The sequence below is a fragment of the Nymphalis io genome, chromosome 1 (genome assembly GCF_905147045.1).
Source record: "Nymphalis io chromosome 1, ilAglIoxx1.1, whole genome shotgun sequence".
NCBI classification, from domain to species: Eukaryota; Metazoa; Arthropoda; class Insecta; order Lepidoptera; family Nymphalidae; genus Nymphalis; species Nymphalis io.
Window position 1 is genome coordinate 13,682,589 of NC_065888.1, and position 15,834 is coordinate 13,698,422.

General features: G+C 40.2%; 1 protein-coding gene across 4 annotated transcripts in view; it reads left to right on the plus strand.

Annotated features, from left to right (window-relative positions):
• Positions 1–14,800, plus strand: part of LOC126769872 (neuroglian) — a 36,359-nt gene extending 21,559 nt beyond the window's left edge. For 2 of the 4 annotated variants that reach the window (XR_007669430.1, XR_007669429.1), the window contains exons 6-16: positions 2,994–3,269; positions 5,090–5,231; positions 6,890–7,017; positions 7,306–7,587; positions 7,669–8,036; positions 8,116–8,277; positions 8,383–9,355; positions 9,429–9,636; positions 9,734–9,831; positions 9,980–10,679; positions 11,395–14,800. Coding sequence is in view for 2 of the 4 variants with exons in the window: in XM_050488836.1 (XP_050344793.1) it covers positions 2,994–3,269; positions 5,090–5,231; positions 6,890–7,017; positions 7,306–7,587; positions 7,669–8,036; positions 8,116–8,277; positions 8,383–9,355; positions 9,429–9,636; positions 9,734–9,831; positions 9,980–10,045; positions 11,395–11,504 (2,813 nt within the window). In the remaining 2 variants the exon portion in view is untranslated. The remainder of the gene's footprint in view (positions 1–2,993; positions 3,270–5,089; positions 5,232–6,889; positions 7,018–7,305; positions 7,588–7,668; positions 8,037–8,115; positions 8,278–8,382; positions 9,356–9,428; positions 9,637–9,733; positions 9,832–9,979; positions 10,680–11,394) is intronic. The other 2 variants (XM_050488836.1, XM_050488824.1) reach the window with 2 other exon arrangements.
• Positions 14,801–15,834: the final 1,034 nt, after the last annotated feature.

Consider the following 15,834-nt stretch of genomic DNA (forward strand, 5'->3'; position numbering starts at 1 on the left):
TTTCAAAATAAATTTAGTTGTAAAATTTTATCGCTTTTCATGTCATCGTGGGTACTTAGTTTAGCAGAAATAAACTTTGTATAATACTATATATATTTGTATATTTATACTTTAATGGTTTTACACTAAATTGCACTGGTTTAAAAGGCTTGAAATAACCTCATCGAAATTATTAATTTATTCCTTTCAATGCCCCCGTCCTTTATGCATCTTTTATTACATAGCATAATATACTATGTTGGAACGAACCTACATTTTAGGTTAAATTTAGCACCATCTATTATTAACAATTCACTTCCTGGTGGAACAGACACCACTTTACTGGTGGTAGAGTTTTGTGCAAGCTCGTCTGGGTAAGTACCACCCACTCATCAGATATCCGCAAAATAGCAGTACTTGGTATTGTTGTGTTCCGGTTTGAAGGGTGAGTCATCATCATCATCATCATATCAGCCGAAAGACGTCCACTGCTGGAAAAAGGCCTCCCCCAAGGATTTCCACGTTGGCCGATCTTGCGCTGCCCGCATCCAACGGCTTCCCGCGACTCGTTCTAAGTCGTCGGTCCACCTTGTAGGCGGCCTGCCCACGCTGCGTCTTCCGGTTCGTGGTCGCCACTCGAGAACCTTTCTGCCCCAGCGGCCGTCGGTTCTGCGAGCAATGTGCCCCGCCCACTGCCACTTCAATTTAGCAATTCTTCGGGCTATGTCGGTTACTTTGGTTCGCCTGCGGCTTTCATCATTTCTGATTCGATCTCGCAGAGAAACTCCGAGCATAGCCCTCTCCATTGCCCTTTGAGTGACCCTGAGCCTTCTTATGAGGCCCATTGTGAGCGACCACGATCCATAAATCATCACTGGTCGAAGACTTGAGACACTGCAGTATTTGGGATGAGAAGATATCGTGTAGCTTCCCGAACGCTGCCCAGCCGAGTTGAATTCGACGATTTACCTCTTCCTCGAAGTTGGACCTATCTAGTTGAATGGTCTGACCTAGGTAGACATAGTTGTCTACAACTTCGAGTGCAGAATTTCCAACCTTGACTTGAGTGGGTGCAACATGGATGTTCGACATGATTTTCGTCTTGTCCATGTTCATTTTTAGACCCACTTGTTGGGAAACCCTGCTGAGGTCATCGAGCATAGTGCCGAGGTCTTTCAAGTTCTCAGCCATAATTACAATGTCATCGGCAAATCGAAGATGAGTGATGTACTCGCCGTTGATATTGATGCCAAGTCCGTTCCAGTCCAGAAGCTTGAAAACATCTTCCAATGCAGCGGTAAACAGTTTCGGAGATATAACGTCTCCCTGTCTTACACCTCTCTGCAGTTGGATAGGTTTTGAGTGCTGATCCTGGAGTCGGATCGACATGGTGGCGCTCTCGTACAAGCACTTTAACACCCTGATATACCGATAATCAATTTGGCACCTTTGAAGAGAATTCAGCACGGCCCAGGTTTGATCGAATCAAAGGCTTTCTCATAGTCCACAAACGCTAAGCAAAGTGGCTGGTTATACTCCTCAGTCTTCTGTATAATTTGCCGCAGCGTATGTATGTGCCTTTCCGGAATCCGGCTTGTTCGGGTGGCTGGAAGTCGTCAAGCCTTTGCTCGAGACGATTCGTAATGACTCTCGAAAACAACTTGTAAACATGGCTCAGCAGTGAGATGGGCCTGTAATTCTTCAGAAGGGTTTTATCACCCTTCTTAAAGAAAAGTACCACCACACTTCTGTGCCATGCCTTTGGCGTTTGACCTTTGGCTATGACGGAGTAAATAGAGAAGGTTACTGGATTTCAGGATCATCGTATCCTCCCCCTGTCTTCGGACTTCGGATAATCCGACGATATCCCAGTGTAACCTGCTCAGTTCTTCCTCCAGTTCGATAATCTTCTCGTCGGCCCGCAGTGAACGCGTGTTACATGTTGCCAGGGCCAGAGGTCGTCGGTGTTGGTAACACGAAATCTGCCGGGGATTCTTAGCACCCCCTGCCCCGCCGTTACCACAGCTGTTACCAAGGCTAGGAATAGCAGGGCTGCCGGGGACTAGGGGCCGTGGTTTAGTTGCGCGAATCATGAGGGGATATGCCATAATCGCCACGCTTGGCAGACGGGTTGGCGATCGCAAAAAGTTAGTCATAGTACTCAGAGAGACGCTGCTGCCCGTTCTCTGGTGTATATTCCCTCGGGTCGACTTCTACGCCCCCCACGGGATGAGATGGGGTGGTGATATTCGTCGCCGTCACCACACGGCAAAAGGGTGGAAGGGTGAGTGAGCCAGTGTAATTACAGGCACAAGGGACATAACATCTTAGTTCCCAAGTTTGGTGGCCCATTGGTGATGTAAGCGATGGTTAACATTTCTTACAATGCCAATGTCTATGGGCGTTTTTTTTTTTTTATAGAATAGGAAGGTGGACGAGCATATGGGCCACCTGATGGTAAGTGGTCACCAAACGCCCTTAGATGGGCGATAGGGCGTTGGTGACCACTTACCATCAGGTAGGCCATATGCTCGTCCGCCTTCCTATTCTATAAAAAAAAAAAAAACTTCCTCGACAATACACGATTCATATTAGATATTTTCTGACGATATTGTCATGATATAATAACAAAATATATATATGATTGTATTCATGAGAAGGTTTTTACCTTATTTACTTGTGCACCATGAAAATTGGTCTGCATAGTTATTTGAGCTCTGAGAATATATTCTATTCTTCATTAATTGTATATAAGCGAATGATATTCAATTGTTCCTTTGTGTATATGCGGTTTATTTTTATTTTATTTTTTTTCACATAAAACGTGTCGCTTATCATGTAACGCTTCATATATCACCAAATAATTAAGTACGGAAAATAAGTATTAGCAGAAAGTATCGAGCTAGTATTGTATAGTTACTAGGAATCAATATTTTTCGAAGATCATATTGAACAATGGAAGAAACTCGTTGCAAATCGCTGTTTACTGAAAATATATTTTTTTACTTTCACAGCCGCTCCTTTCTTCATCGAAGAGCCGCAATTCCAGAACCTCGCCGAAGGGGAGACAGCGATTATAAATTGTAAAGCTGGCGGTACCCCAGAGCCGCAGATAGCTTGGGTCCACAACGGTAAACCGATAGAGCAAGCGGAATCGAACTCTAGACGACAGGTCACGTCCAATTCGATCATAATCACGGATCTGGTTAAGAAAGATACCGGCAACTACGGTTGTAACGCGACCAACTCGAACGGATACGTTTATAAGGACGTCTACATTAATGTACAATGTAAGTATACTACGTTTAATTATTATATTAATTTATAAATAAAAACGAATACTAAAAAAAAAATACAAAAAAAAAAAATAGTGAAATGACGAAGATTGAAATTTTACGAACATATTATTGTTTATTCTTAGCTTTCTATTGATATTTTTACTCTGTACTATTTATATAAAGTGACGTCATAGTATAAAGTTTTCGTAATTTCCTTATAAAATTGTTGACGTATAGTCCACAATCATCTGCGAGCCGTACGTTCATGACATATTTACTACGTCATGTTATTTGTAACAGAGAGGATATTATAATTAAGGCGTCGTTACTTTTGCGTCAGAAGTCCTCTTCGTTATAAACAATAATATGATGTTTGCAATAAATAATTCTTAATGTACAGGAATTAGGTGACTAATCAATAAATAATTGTCTATTTCGATGCGAAAAAAGTTTGTCTTGAATATCCTATATATATGTTTGTCTGAAATATCCTTTATATTTCTAATTGTTTATAACTTTTGTCAAGATACATAAAATATCACGTTAAATTCATTTATTATTTAAATAGTTTAAATAAAATATCAGATATAAATATATTATATTAAATATTATTACATATATATAACATATAAATTAAAGTAATATTTAATATTAAGTAAAGTGTTTCTTACCCATAAGAAGGAACCGTGATAAAAAATCATTATCATTTTATGACAACGAAGTTCTTAAAAAAAACTTTGCAAAGATTAGTTACTCGGGTGATACAAAAAAAAACGTCCAGCTGCACAAATTGTTGCGTATCCGAAGCGTGTTCCATACCTGCGGATGAATCATCTACAACCCCCGAAAATACCGGACCGGCGGTTGGGTACACCCTGGGGGCATAATTTTTTGCCCAAAGTTCAATCACCCTTCACACCTTTGTATAGTTATCGATTCGTTCACGGTTACGTATAGAATGTTACGTTATATTTCAGTATTAACGGATTATGGTACATATAAATTGAGGCATTGGATTTCTGTACTGTCTATTTATATAAAGTTAATTATTTTATATATTTATTTCACTATGTAGATATAACGTTAATTACGGTTGTGTATGGTGATCAAAAAACTTAAAAATTCTGCACAATATCCTGCATCAATCCAAGTTAAACCTAAATAAAAGACGGGAGGTATATTAGAAACATCCGCGCAGTTCGCTGGACGGTACATTCACACGCCCACTCTGCAATCTACGAACCGTTGCGGATGCTCACAACACGAGAGTTATTATGAATTATTAATAAAGAAATAGGTCAAGACAGTGTATCATAATAAAAATGGCGATTAATGCGTATTTTGTATACATTTTCTGGCTTCAAATAGGATTTTTAGATGATAAATTGAGATAAACACGGTATAACTTATGAAATACATTAGCGGAATGAATTCGTCCTCACTTTTAATTTGTACTCCGCTAATTGTCTTATATCTGTGATGTATGATTGTAAATCTTATGCGAACTTATTTTAATAAATATTCCATCGACTGTAAAACTAAGGATTTAAAGGACCATTAAGCAATCTAAAAAGACACAAAAAAGAGTTTGTATATTATTTTTAATCTGAAAAAATCTCAATTTAATCTACTCCATAGATAAAAAACCAATAGATTCTTTGGTTTTCGGAAAATCGGATATTTTTTACAAATTTTCGAATGATTTATAAATTTTATTCTATTATATGTGCGACAATCTTCTATGCTCATATATTGAATAGATTATTATTATTTATTTCTTATACTTGGATCCAATTTATTTCATTTAATCAAAACATACATTATCTTTCTAGCCATACCGCCGGAAATCAAGGAGGGTCCAGAAAACCTTACCAAAGTGGACGGTTCGGAAGCGGTTCTCAAATGTCGCGTGTTCGGCGCGCCCAAGCCAATCGTCAAATGGATGAGAGACGATGTAGACGTCACTGGTGGAAAGTGAGTATTGTCTCTTTAATTTGTCACATTACATGGTGTCCGGGGAAAGGAATTTTTTTTTTTCATAAATGATGAACTTCAAAAAGATAAAAAAATTTTATGAAATAGCTTAGCTGACGGCCATAAGCCTAGCCCTTCTTACATCACCAATGCGCCACCAACCTTGGGAACTAAGATGTTATGTCCTGTAATTAAACTGGCTCACTCGCCCTTCCAACCAGAACACACACACATAAGTTTGGTTCTCATCAATTCTACTAACTAGACAAAATCACATATATCAATTACAGATATTTTATACATGTATAGTGTATTGTAGTGTTATGTTGACGGTCTATATACCTATATTATTACTGGTGGTAGGGCTTTGTGCAAGCTCGTCTGGGTAGGTACCACCCACTCATCAGATGTTCTACCGCAAAACAGCAGTACTTGGTATTTTTGTGTTCCGGTTTGAAGGGTGAGTGAGTCAGTGTAATTACAGGCACAAGGGACATAACATCTTAGTTCTCAAGGTTCGTAGCGCATTGGTGATGTAAGCGATGGTTAACATTTCTTACAACGCCATTGTCTATGGCGTTAGTGACCACTTACCATTAGGTGGCCCATATGTTCGTCCGCCTTCCTATTCTATAAAAAATATATATTATGTTATATGGTCCATATGATGTCAATGAACGTTAATTCTAGATCCTCAAATAGAATCCCCGGCATTTGTGTGGTTATTAAAATAATTACTCCATGATGTCTTTGCCGCCCACGCTGACTTGACTCGTTAAACGTGAAATATTTCCGTATCTTACTTTGTCAATTGCTTTACTTTATCTAATAAGTTTTGTTTTATTAAATACTTCGGTTGATAACTAATATATGTCTATTTGTTGAAAACTTGTAATGAATGATAATAAAGTGAATAAATTAAAAAAAAATGTCAAAAGGTATCATATTACTATTATTTTGACGAGCCGTTTGGCGTGTTTGGTAGGTAGGTTTACGCCGAAGGTTGTGGGTTCGATTCCCACCCAGGACAGACATTTGTGTGCACGAACATGTCTGTTTGTCCTGAGTCCGGGTGTAATTATCTATATAAGTATGTATTTACAAAAGAAAAGTAGTATATGTAGTATATCAGTAGTCTGGTTTCCATGACACAAGCTCTGCTTAATTTGGGATCAGATGGCCGTGTGTGAATAAAGTCCCAGGATATTATTATTAATTTTGTTGATTTAAATATATATTGTAATGGTGGTGTTGATCATAGCCAGATAAACAGTTTCTGCGTTGATTTGTTATGACGTAACGTAAAATATATAAGGCCTAAAACCTTCAGTAGGTTTTATAGTTCCTTCACTTGACTCACATTTATCTGCATTGCTTATTATCGATAAAAATAATGATGTTATATTCTACCGCCAAACAGCAATACTCAGTATTGTTATGTTCCGCTTTGAAGGGTGACTGAAACAGTGTAAAAATACAGGCGCAAAACTAAACATCTTAATCCCCAAGGTTGGTGGTGCATTGACGATGTAAGGGATCGTTGATATTTCTCAGTGTCAATGTTTATGGGGTGGTTATCAGATGGTTTATTTCGCCAGTCTGCCTGCCTTTACAAATAAAGAAAACAATCTTAATGCCATGAATCATTTCCTCTTCAGGTACAATATAACCTCGGAGGGTGACCTCGTGATCAGAGACGTATCATACACCGACATGGGCACCTACCAGTGCTACGCTAAGAACAAGTTTGGAGAAAAGTCCGCATTTGGATCGCTTGTTGTTAAAAGTTAGTACGCGTGATTAGTTTAATTGATTACTGTAATTGTATCGTAATGATGTGGGTTGGATTATGTTTATCGGAACCGTGTTGTATTTCATGTAATGTGGAAAGCATTTGTATGTGATGCACAAGAATCACCCTCAGCTTTATAGCTAGAGTTGCACAGAAATGTATTAATTCTGTATTTATTATTATGAATGTGTATTAAAGTATATTTAAGGCGAGTCTTTTAAAATTTAACATTTATTTAAAGCAAGGAAAGATAGAATAATAAATATTTTCTTTATTTTAAAGAACGCACGGTCATCACCGACAAACCCGAGCACTACGAGGTCGCGGCGGGCTCCTCTGCGACCTTCCGCTGCAACGCCAACGCTGACGACTCGTTGAAACTGGAGATCATTTGGCTCAACGACGGAGAGCCGATCGATTTCGAGAACCAACCGAGATTCCGAATGACCAACGACTACTCGCTCCTCATATCCGACACGACAGAGCTAGATTCCGGGGAGTACACCTGCATCGCGAGGACGGCCATCGACGAGGCGCGCGCTCAGGCGACGTTGACCGTTCAAGGTATGTAAATGAAGCTCCGTCTAGCTTTACGATGACGGCCAAATTTCGAGCTGGAGTGACCCAAACGCCCGTCGTCCACAGACAAGCCCAACCCGCCGGCGCTGGACGGCGTGGAGTGCCACGAGAAGCTGGCCAAGCTGCGCTGGCACTCGATGGGCGACAACCGCGCGCCCATCCTGCGCTTCTCCATCCAGTACAACACCAGCTTCACGCCCGACAGCTGGGACCTGGCCAGCGACAGCGTGCCCGCCATCGACACGTCGTGGGCCGTGGAGCTGAGCCCGTGGGCCAACTACACGTTCCGCGTGCTGGCGTGGAACAAGATCGGGCCGTCCGCGCCGTCCGCGCACTCCGACGTGTGCGCCACGCGCGCCGACGTGCCGCACAAGAACCCCGACCGCGTCGAGGGCGAGGGCAGCCAGCCCACCAACATGGTCATCTCGTGGTCGGTGCGTGTCGGCCTGTGTCGGCCTGTGACGGCCTGTGTCGCGCCGCCGGCCGCTTGACGACTCTATCGTATTCTTTCAGAAAATGCCGCAAATCGAGCACAACGGGCCCGGCTTCTACTATCTGGTATCTTGGAGACGAAACATCACGGGGCAGACCTGGACCGAGGAGCAGGTTAGGAATTGGCAGCAGACTGAACTTGTAGTGCCTAATACGCCCACCTTCCAGCCGTACAAGATCAAGGTAAATTCGATAAATCGATATTCGATAATGTATAAAGTAACATTTGTTTTTTGTACGTTGATAATTTTTAAAATTTTACTAACATAAACGTTTTTGTCCTAACAGGTAATTGCTGTCAATTCCAAAGGAACTTCGAATGTCGCTCCAGTAGAAGTGATTGGATGGTCAGGAGAAGATACTCCACTACAGGCACCATTAAACTTCACCCTTGTTCAAGTAACCACAGGCACTACCGCAGTGTTAAGTTGGAATCCAGTGTCCCCTGAGTCAGTCCGAGGACACTTTAAAGGATACAAAATTCAAACTTGGTCAGATGGGGAAGAAGACCGACCAAAAGAAATCTTGGTTAAAGCCGACGCGTCCAGTGCTCTAGTCTCTAAATTTAAACCGTTCAAGAAAAATAATGCAAGGATCCTAGTCTATAACGGAAGATTTAACGGACCCCCCAGCGAAACTCTTAGTTTCGTAACTCCGGAAGGTAAACCTGGTTCGGTCCGATCATTTGAAGTTTATCCAATCGGATCTTCAGCTATGCTCCTAAAATGGGACAAACCGTTGGACGAAAACGGTATACTGACAGGATACAAGATCTACTACCAGAAAGTTACCGGAACAACTCTTGGGCCATTGCAAGAAAGAAAAAAGGAGATCGATCCCAAATTTGATCGCGCAAAGTTGGCTGGACTAGAACCGAACACGAAGTACAGAATTGAAATACGCGCGAAGACAAAGGCAGGAGAAGGAGACAAGTATTATGTAGAGCAAACCACCAAGGCCATGGTCAACGCGGTGCCAGACATACCAGTGTTCGAGACCAGTACATTACCCGCCAAGGAGGGAACGGCTCACATTCTGGTCAGGTGGATACCGTCCCTGGAAGGTCACGTCGGGACTCATTTCGTCGCCTGGTATAGACTGAAGGGTCATCCGGACTGGTTGCAGAGCAACGAAGTCACGGAGGAAGACTACGTAATCCTGACGGGCCTGGAGCCGGGACAGGAGTACGAGGTGAAGATCACCGCTCACGACGGAGAATACTTCAGCACCAGCGAAGTCAAAGTCGTCGATACCAACATCGGTAAGTGTACTCAGACTACCGGTCGGGAGCCGAACCCGCCGCTCAGCCGGTCTAACGTAGTTGCCCGGCACAGACCCGCGCGTGCGGCCGCGCGAGGAGGCCACGGCGACGGCGGGCTGGTTCATCGGCGTCATGGTGGCGCTCGCCTTCCTGCTGCTGGTGCTCGTGCTCGTGTGCGTGGCGCGGCGCAACCGCGGCGGCAAGTACGACGTGCACGACCGCGAGCTGGCGCACGGCCGCGCCGACTGCCCCGACGCCGCCTTCCACGAGTACACGCACCCGTACGTACGGCTCGCACGCGCACCCCCGCGCACCCCGCGCACGGCGCCGCGTGCCTTAGTCACGTGGCAATTAATGCGGAATTTGAATTGCTTTCAGACTTGACAACAAATCGCGGCATTCGATGAGCAGCGGCACTAAGCCGGGCCCCGAGAGCGATACCGACTCCATGGCTGAGTATGGCGAGGGCGAGACAGGTATGCCGACTTCGGATAGATAACTTCGAATTAGATATCATTTAATTTTTTTTAAATGCATGAGAGATGTTTAAATTTTTTGTTTTTTTTGTTTTCGCATGTGTCCTTTATGTCGTGTGTTTGCCTGCTGTACGCATGATTCTTACAGCGGGCATGAACGAGGACGGTTCGTTCATCGGCCAGTACGGGCGGAAACGACGCCCGCCCACTTCCGGTCAGCCTGACTCGGCCTCGCAGGCCTTCGCTACGCTCGTGTAACCCCGCCTCCACCCCTCCCTCCCCGCACCCACACTTAGGCTGCACAAAGCTGATATACGTTCTGTCCGCTAGACGTGTCTTAACGAAGTGCCATTGCATCACAATAAGAACCAATCGACCAATCACAGCGAAGCGAGATCTCTCATCTGATCGGCCCATTCAATAAATTTACACACTATTTTATTCTATTTGGTTGTGTTTAGAATCTCTTTAAAATTCGAATTTCTTTGTTTTTATTAATAATACAAGGACGTTTGACCTTTATTGTACTATTTTAAAAATAGTCGCAGTAAAGGTCGTTCCATACCTTCAACAATTGCAAGGCGTCTTTTCTACTTATGCGTTTAGGTTAGGTGTTAAGTACACAGTAGTTGTAAGCTAATTAGGTTGTAAAAAAAATATTATAGACAGAGTGAATTGCAGTGAATGTTTCTAATTATTATATAGTATTTTTTATTAAGCACGAGCGTTATGTTTTTTAGTTTGCATTTATTGTAAGAATAGAATAGATAAACGTATCCATATTTCCGTCCTTGTCTGTTCATCCTTTATCTCCTGCACGCGCCACCATTTTTATGTTTTCTAAAGAGGTATGATTTTGTTTTTTTTTTGTGTTTTTATTTATTTTACATTTATAATTTTATTATTTTGTCACGGCAGCTTCCGATAACACTTTTTTTTATTTGACGTGTGCATTTGTGTGACATTATTTTGACTGCCTCGTCGATCTAGTTGCTAGATGTAAGGCGGCAGACCCGGAGGTTCTGGGTTCAAATCCCAGGCCAGGCCAATAAAAAGTTACTGTGTTTTTCTGACGAAAAAATAGAACAATAAGATTCGATTTCAAATTTGAAATATAAAGTATAATATTCTCACGTATGTCTCATACTTTACTATCTTTCTATTGTACAATTATTGCTCCAAATAAGGTTAGCAACATTAGCGAATCATATTATATAAAATTTAGATAGATATGACTCGCCAGTGCGGCCATACAAACACTGAGGTAAAGGTGGACGGAGCACTGACAACGGTCCCGCAGGGTCCAAACGGGTCTCGCACCGTCATAATATAAACGAGTGCGCAACAGGGTACTGGTCGTACCCCTCCGACTACTTCCTGAGCCGAGGTGCGATCTCGTCGGAGCCATCCTCAGGACGGACGTCACAGAGAGTCCGAGATGGCTCGAAATTCAAGGCGGAGTCTAGTACTCGCCCGAACGCCCGGTGACGCCGTAAAGGCCAATAGGGTCAACAGCAAACATTCATTCAGAAAAAAATATAAAAGTACCGGTCGTGTGCGCAGGTCGCTTCACGGAGGACGGCTCGTTCATCGGGCAGTACGTGCCGGGCGCGCGCGTGTTGCCGCCCGCGCCGCCCGCGCCGCCCGCCGCGCAGCCGCCCACGTACGTGTAGGCGCCGCCCGCCTGCTGCCGGCTCCGATCGAGATTGTGTCGACAGTGTGCTCGCTGGCTACATCGATCCAATCGAAATCCGAACCGATTGCTCCGACGCGATGTTAGAATCGTAGCGGGGGGTGCGATGAAATGTCAACATTTAAATTCAAATACTGCCACCGTTGAATTCGATTTTCATCCCGGCCCCATATCGTTTGTGTCTATTTAGTTTAAATTTATTAGTTCGAAGGAGCCGCTAGTTTAAGCTTAAGATGAGCCCCTCGTAGCGACGGCCCCGGTCGGTGTCGGTGATGACGGCTATAAAAATTAGATTTACAAATTTTCCATTTTAACGTTTGTGTGGAACCCGAAGGAGGCCGATGTTTTATTTCAATGAGGATACGATTCGTTTGTTTAAGACTGATTTTAAGTAACCGTGTAATATTATAGTCCTCATAACCTGACACTAGGTCCGAATGTGTAAACATCGAAGTATCTCTGTCGCCGTATAAGTAAGTTTCAAATTTCAAAAAGAAATTTACACACATTCGACTGAGGTAATACAGGCTCGCATAGAATGTAGAAGACGGTTCTGGCTCGATATCAATTACTCGTATAATAAGTGCGGTAGATCGCGAAGACTTGGATATAAGAAATGCTATTTTTGTCACAGATAATATGGTATTTGATTAAATTTAAAGAAAATGAATTGCTCTGAATGCCGGTGGTCAGATTCGCTGATGATATCTGGAATACTCTATTTATACAAATTGCGTAAATCTTATTACAATGTCACAAGGCTTAAAATTGAAAAAAAAAACTTAAATAAATAGAAAACCTGGCACCATCCTATCACGTTTATTTTTTATATAAAATGCATATCTTTCTATACACTTGTCTACAAAATTGCTAGGACCACGATGAAAATTATATTTTATTACTATTTAAGATTGAAATTATCAATTCTGATATTTATTCTTCTATATAGAGCAATTGTATTCGCTTCTTGCAACTTTTTGTAATTTCTTTAGCATTACATTATATACATAAGTCCACCTTTCACCGTTAACTCATACTATATCAAGCAACGATAATATAGTAACGATCGAAAAGTTTCCTTTTAATTCTTTAAAAGTAATATATTGTAAAGAAAATAGAGCAATTACTCTTTATATTATAAATATATTTTCCTATAAAGAATGTATCGAGTATTTTTGTAAGCGAGCGGTTTGACCACCGGACGACGTTGGTGCTTTGCGGAGGTGATCGGAGACGTTTGTATTCGGTGTTGTGATCGTATGAAAGGTAGATAAGACGCACCGTTTGTTTGTCTGTCAGTGTCGCGGCAACTTGCTCAGCTTTCATTGAAGGAACGAGAGACGAAACGAATTGAAGTAACCGCCTTGTAAATCGCATTACTGTAACGATATTAAAAAAAAATCTCAAACTACCGCTCTCTTTAGATAAAAACTAATTAAATATAATAAAACAATAAAAATGGCCATAATTTGATTGTCGCTGAAACGTAAATCGTCATAATTTTTTCCCACTAGTAAATGTTAAGGCTTTTTATCTCCCAATTTAATATTTATCTGCCTTAACGACGCACCTTACAAATGTTATGACAAGTTGATGTTTCCAGTTTTAATCCTTGACGTGATACAGACGAGTGCTTAACCAGTGTTGCCATGCACCAATACTTTGTTTGGGAATATGTATGTGGCAAATTTGTCGATCCCATCTCTCAAATGTATCTCGTGTTAGTATTAAGAGTCTCGTGTTATCTAATGTTAGACAGCTAAGGCATTCGCTTGTCGCTCTACTTTAATAACTATACATATACTTTGCATTATTTATTTTTCCCCTCAATAAAATACACTGTCGAGTTACCCAATTGGATACTCTTTATCGTTTATGCAATGTTTAAATAATCGAGTTCGGTTGACAGTGGATATAAAATGTTTATTTATATATTTAATATTTATTTATGCGCCTGAAAGGTGTCGGGTCCTAAAATACATTCCACGCGGTCAAACCAAGTTGATTTTGTGAAAATATCCTTTATTTGTCAAACGTAATTTGTCACACAGATTTAATCTGGACAATGTTTTTAAAACTAGACCGATGTTGACCGAAGCGTACGATAGAATAACATTAAGGTCATGATTTTTAACTAACTGATGTTTTATATATTTATAATTGCAACACTAATATTGTTCTGATTTTGAGCTTACTGTGTAACGATTGGTACCTTATAACATTGCATTATTATATTTGAAAGCACTGTTATCTTAGCCCCTTTAAGTTGTTTGTTAAGGAGTCTTTATCATGTCTATTGTCTTGTAAGAATTTAATATATATATTAATTAATATAGTAGGAATGCCTTGTTCGATTCGCGTCTGTTTTCGTCGCTTTTTTTATTAAACCGTGCTGTTAAATAAATGATAGATTCTCTCTTGGAATAATTGTTAACATTGAAAATGACAAAATGACGTTAAATTGTTGACTCACTAAAAATTACGGTGATATATATCACTGCCTTTCCCCTAAGAATATTAGAGTTTTAATATGTGTTCATTTTACATTTTACCTCTTTAACAAATCCGTTAGTCGATACTTGCCTTATAACTGTGGAGGAGAACCATTATCGAGTTAGAGAAAATAGATAGATAATAATCTTTCATACATACCCCTCTCTCTTGTACGACGCATGCACAATATATGCATTTATAATGTTTCTGATGTCACAAAAGTGTACCAGTTTTGTATTCCGAATTATTAGTTTACATGATAAACCTTCGTCTATTATATGTTGCGTTTGAATAAATGTGCAGTAATATTATTAAATTGACCGTAATTGTATTCAAAATTTCGACGGAATGTATAAATTTAAACTTGTAACAGTTGAAATAGAAGAGTGTATTTCTCGAATATGTCTTAGTAAATTTAAGTATTTGTATACAGAGTTATAATAAAGACGCCTTCTTTAAATTACACGTGATGGAGTTTTTACTTCCGATTTATTAAAATAATATAGATGCAGATATACTGTACGGAGTGTTTCAGAATGTGTCTCTGTTATGACTTATTTTAGCTTTTGAAATGTTTTCAAAATATTGTTCGACTTTAATTGCATTTAAAGTTATTCATGACAAATTGTAAATGTTACTGCCTAGATGTAATTGGCACCATGGCAAACATTTTGGTTGAATAATTAATAATTAACTGTTTATTTCGCATTAAGTGACGGTAATTTATTGTAACTACGATGGATATTTTTTTATGTTGCATAGAAAATAAATTTTAAGAAATTATGATGTGTTTTTATTTAAATAATTTCATAACTTAAAACTTATATTTACTAAACAGAATATTTTACACTTTTTGTCTTTGAAAGGGGGGGTGAAATATTCTATGAAAGTGGTTCATTTTTGAAAGTTACAAATATGGACCCCGATTTTTATGGTGCTGCTTATTAGTTAAAGACCGATGTTACTTTTTGAAAATAAATCCGCAAAGGAGATGAAACTTGTGATGAAAGTTCTCATTTTTGAAGAAATATGGAGATACGACTATCTATTCGACTCTACTCGCTGTGCTAATACATGTGTGTGCAAATATTTTGAGGAAATACTAGCTTATACATAAGCATATCAATATCACGTTCTTATTTATCCAATATTAAAAAAGAATAATATTTATAGAGTAAATTATATTGTTTTTGGCTAGGTTAGGTTAGGGGCCCCTAGACCGGTGCCTAGAAGACCTAGGCGTAAATCCGAGACCGAGTTAGACCAAGAGTATCAATCTCATATTACCTATAAATATATAGGTATGTATATAATATACTGTGCGTGCAAAAGTTTCGGCTTACCTTATTTTTCATACACAATGCACAAAAATATGACGTTGAGGGAAATATAAATGACTAATTATAACACGTATTCACTTATATTTGGGAACAAATAATTGTATACATTAGTATTTCTCTTAAATAATTAATTGTTTAACAAATTTTCATTTATGGTTGTGCAAAAGCATCGGGCCGCATACAATTTCATCGAAAAAAACGAAAATAACTAATGATTTTTAAGAAAGCATATTTTGTTACTGAGTGTAATACTTTGTTGCCATGCATTTAGCAGCCATGACTGCAGTGCACCGGCGAGGCATAGACTCAATTAATTATAAGATTCCTTCTTCTGTCAATTCTTTCCACTCATTCTGCAAATGGTCCCACAGTTCCGTCTTTTTAGCGTGATTTTTCGTTCCAACACGAAGCCTGGTCTTGTCACGGATTCGTAATGGGATTGAAATTGGGTGATTGCGACGGCCAGTCAAGGTCCCG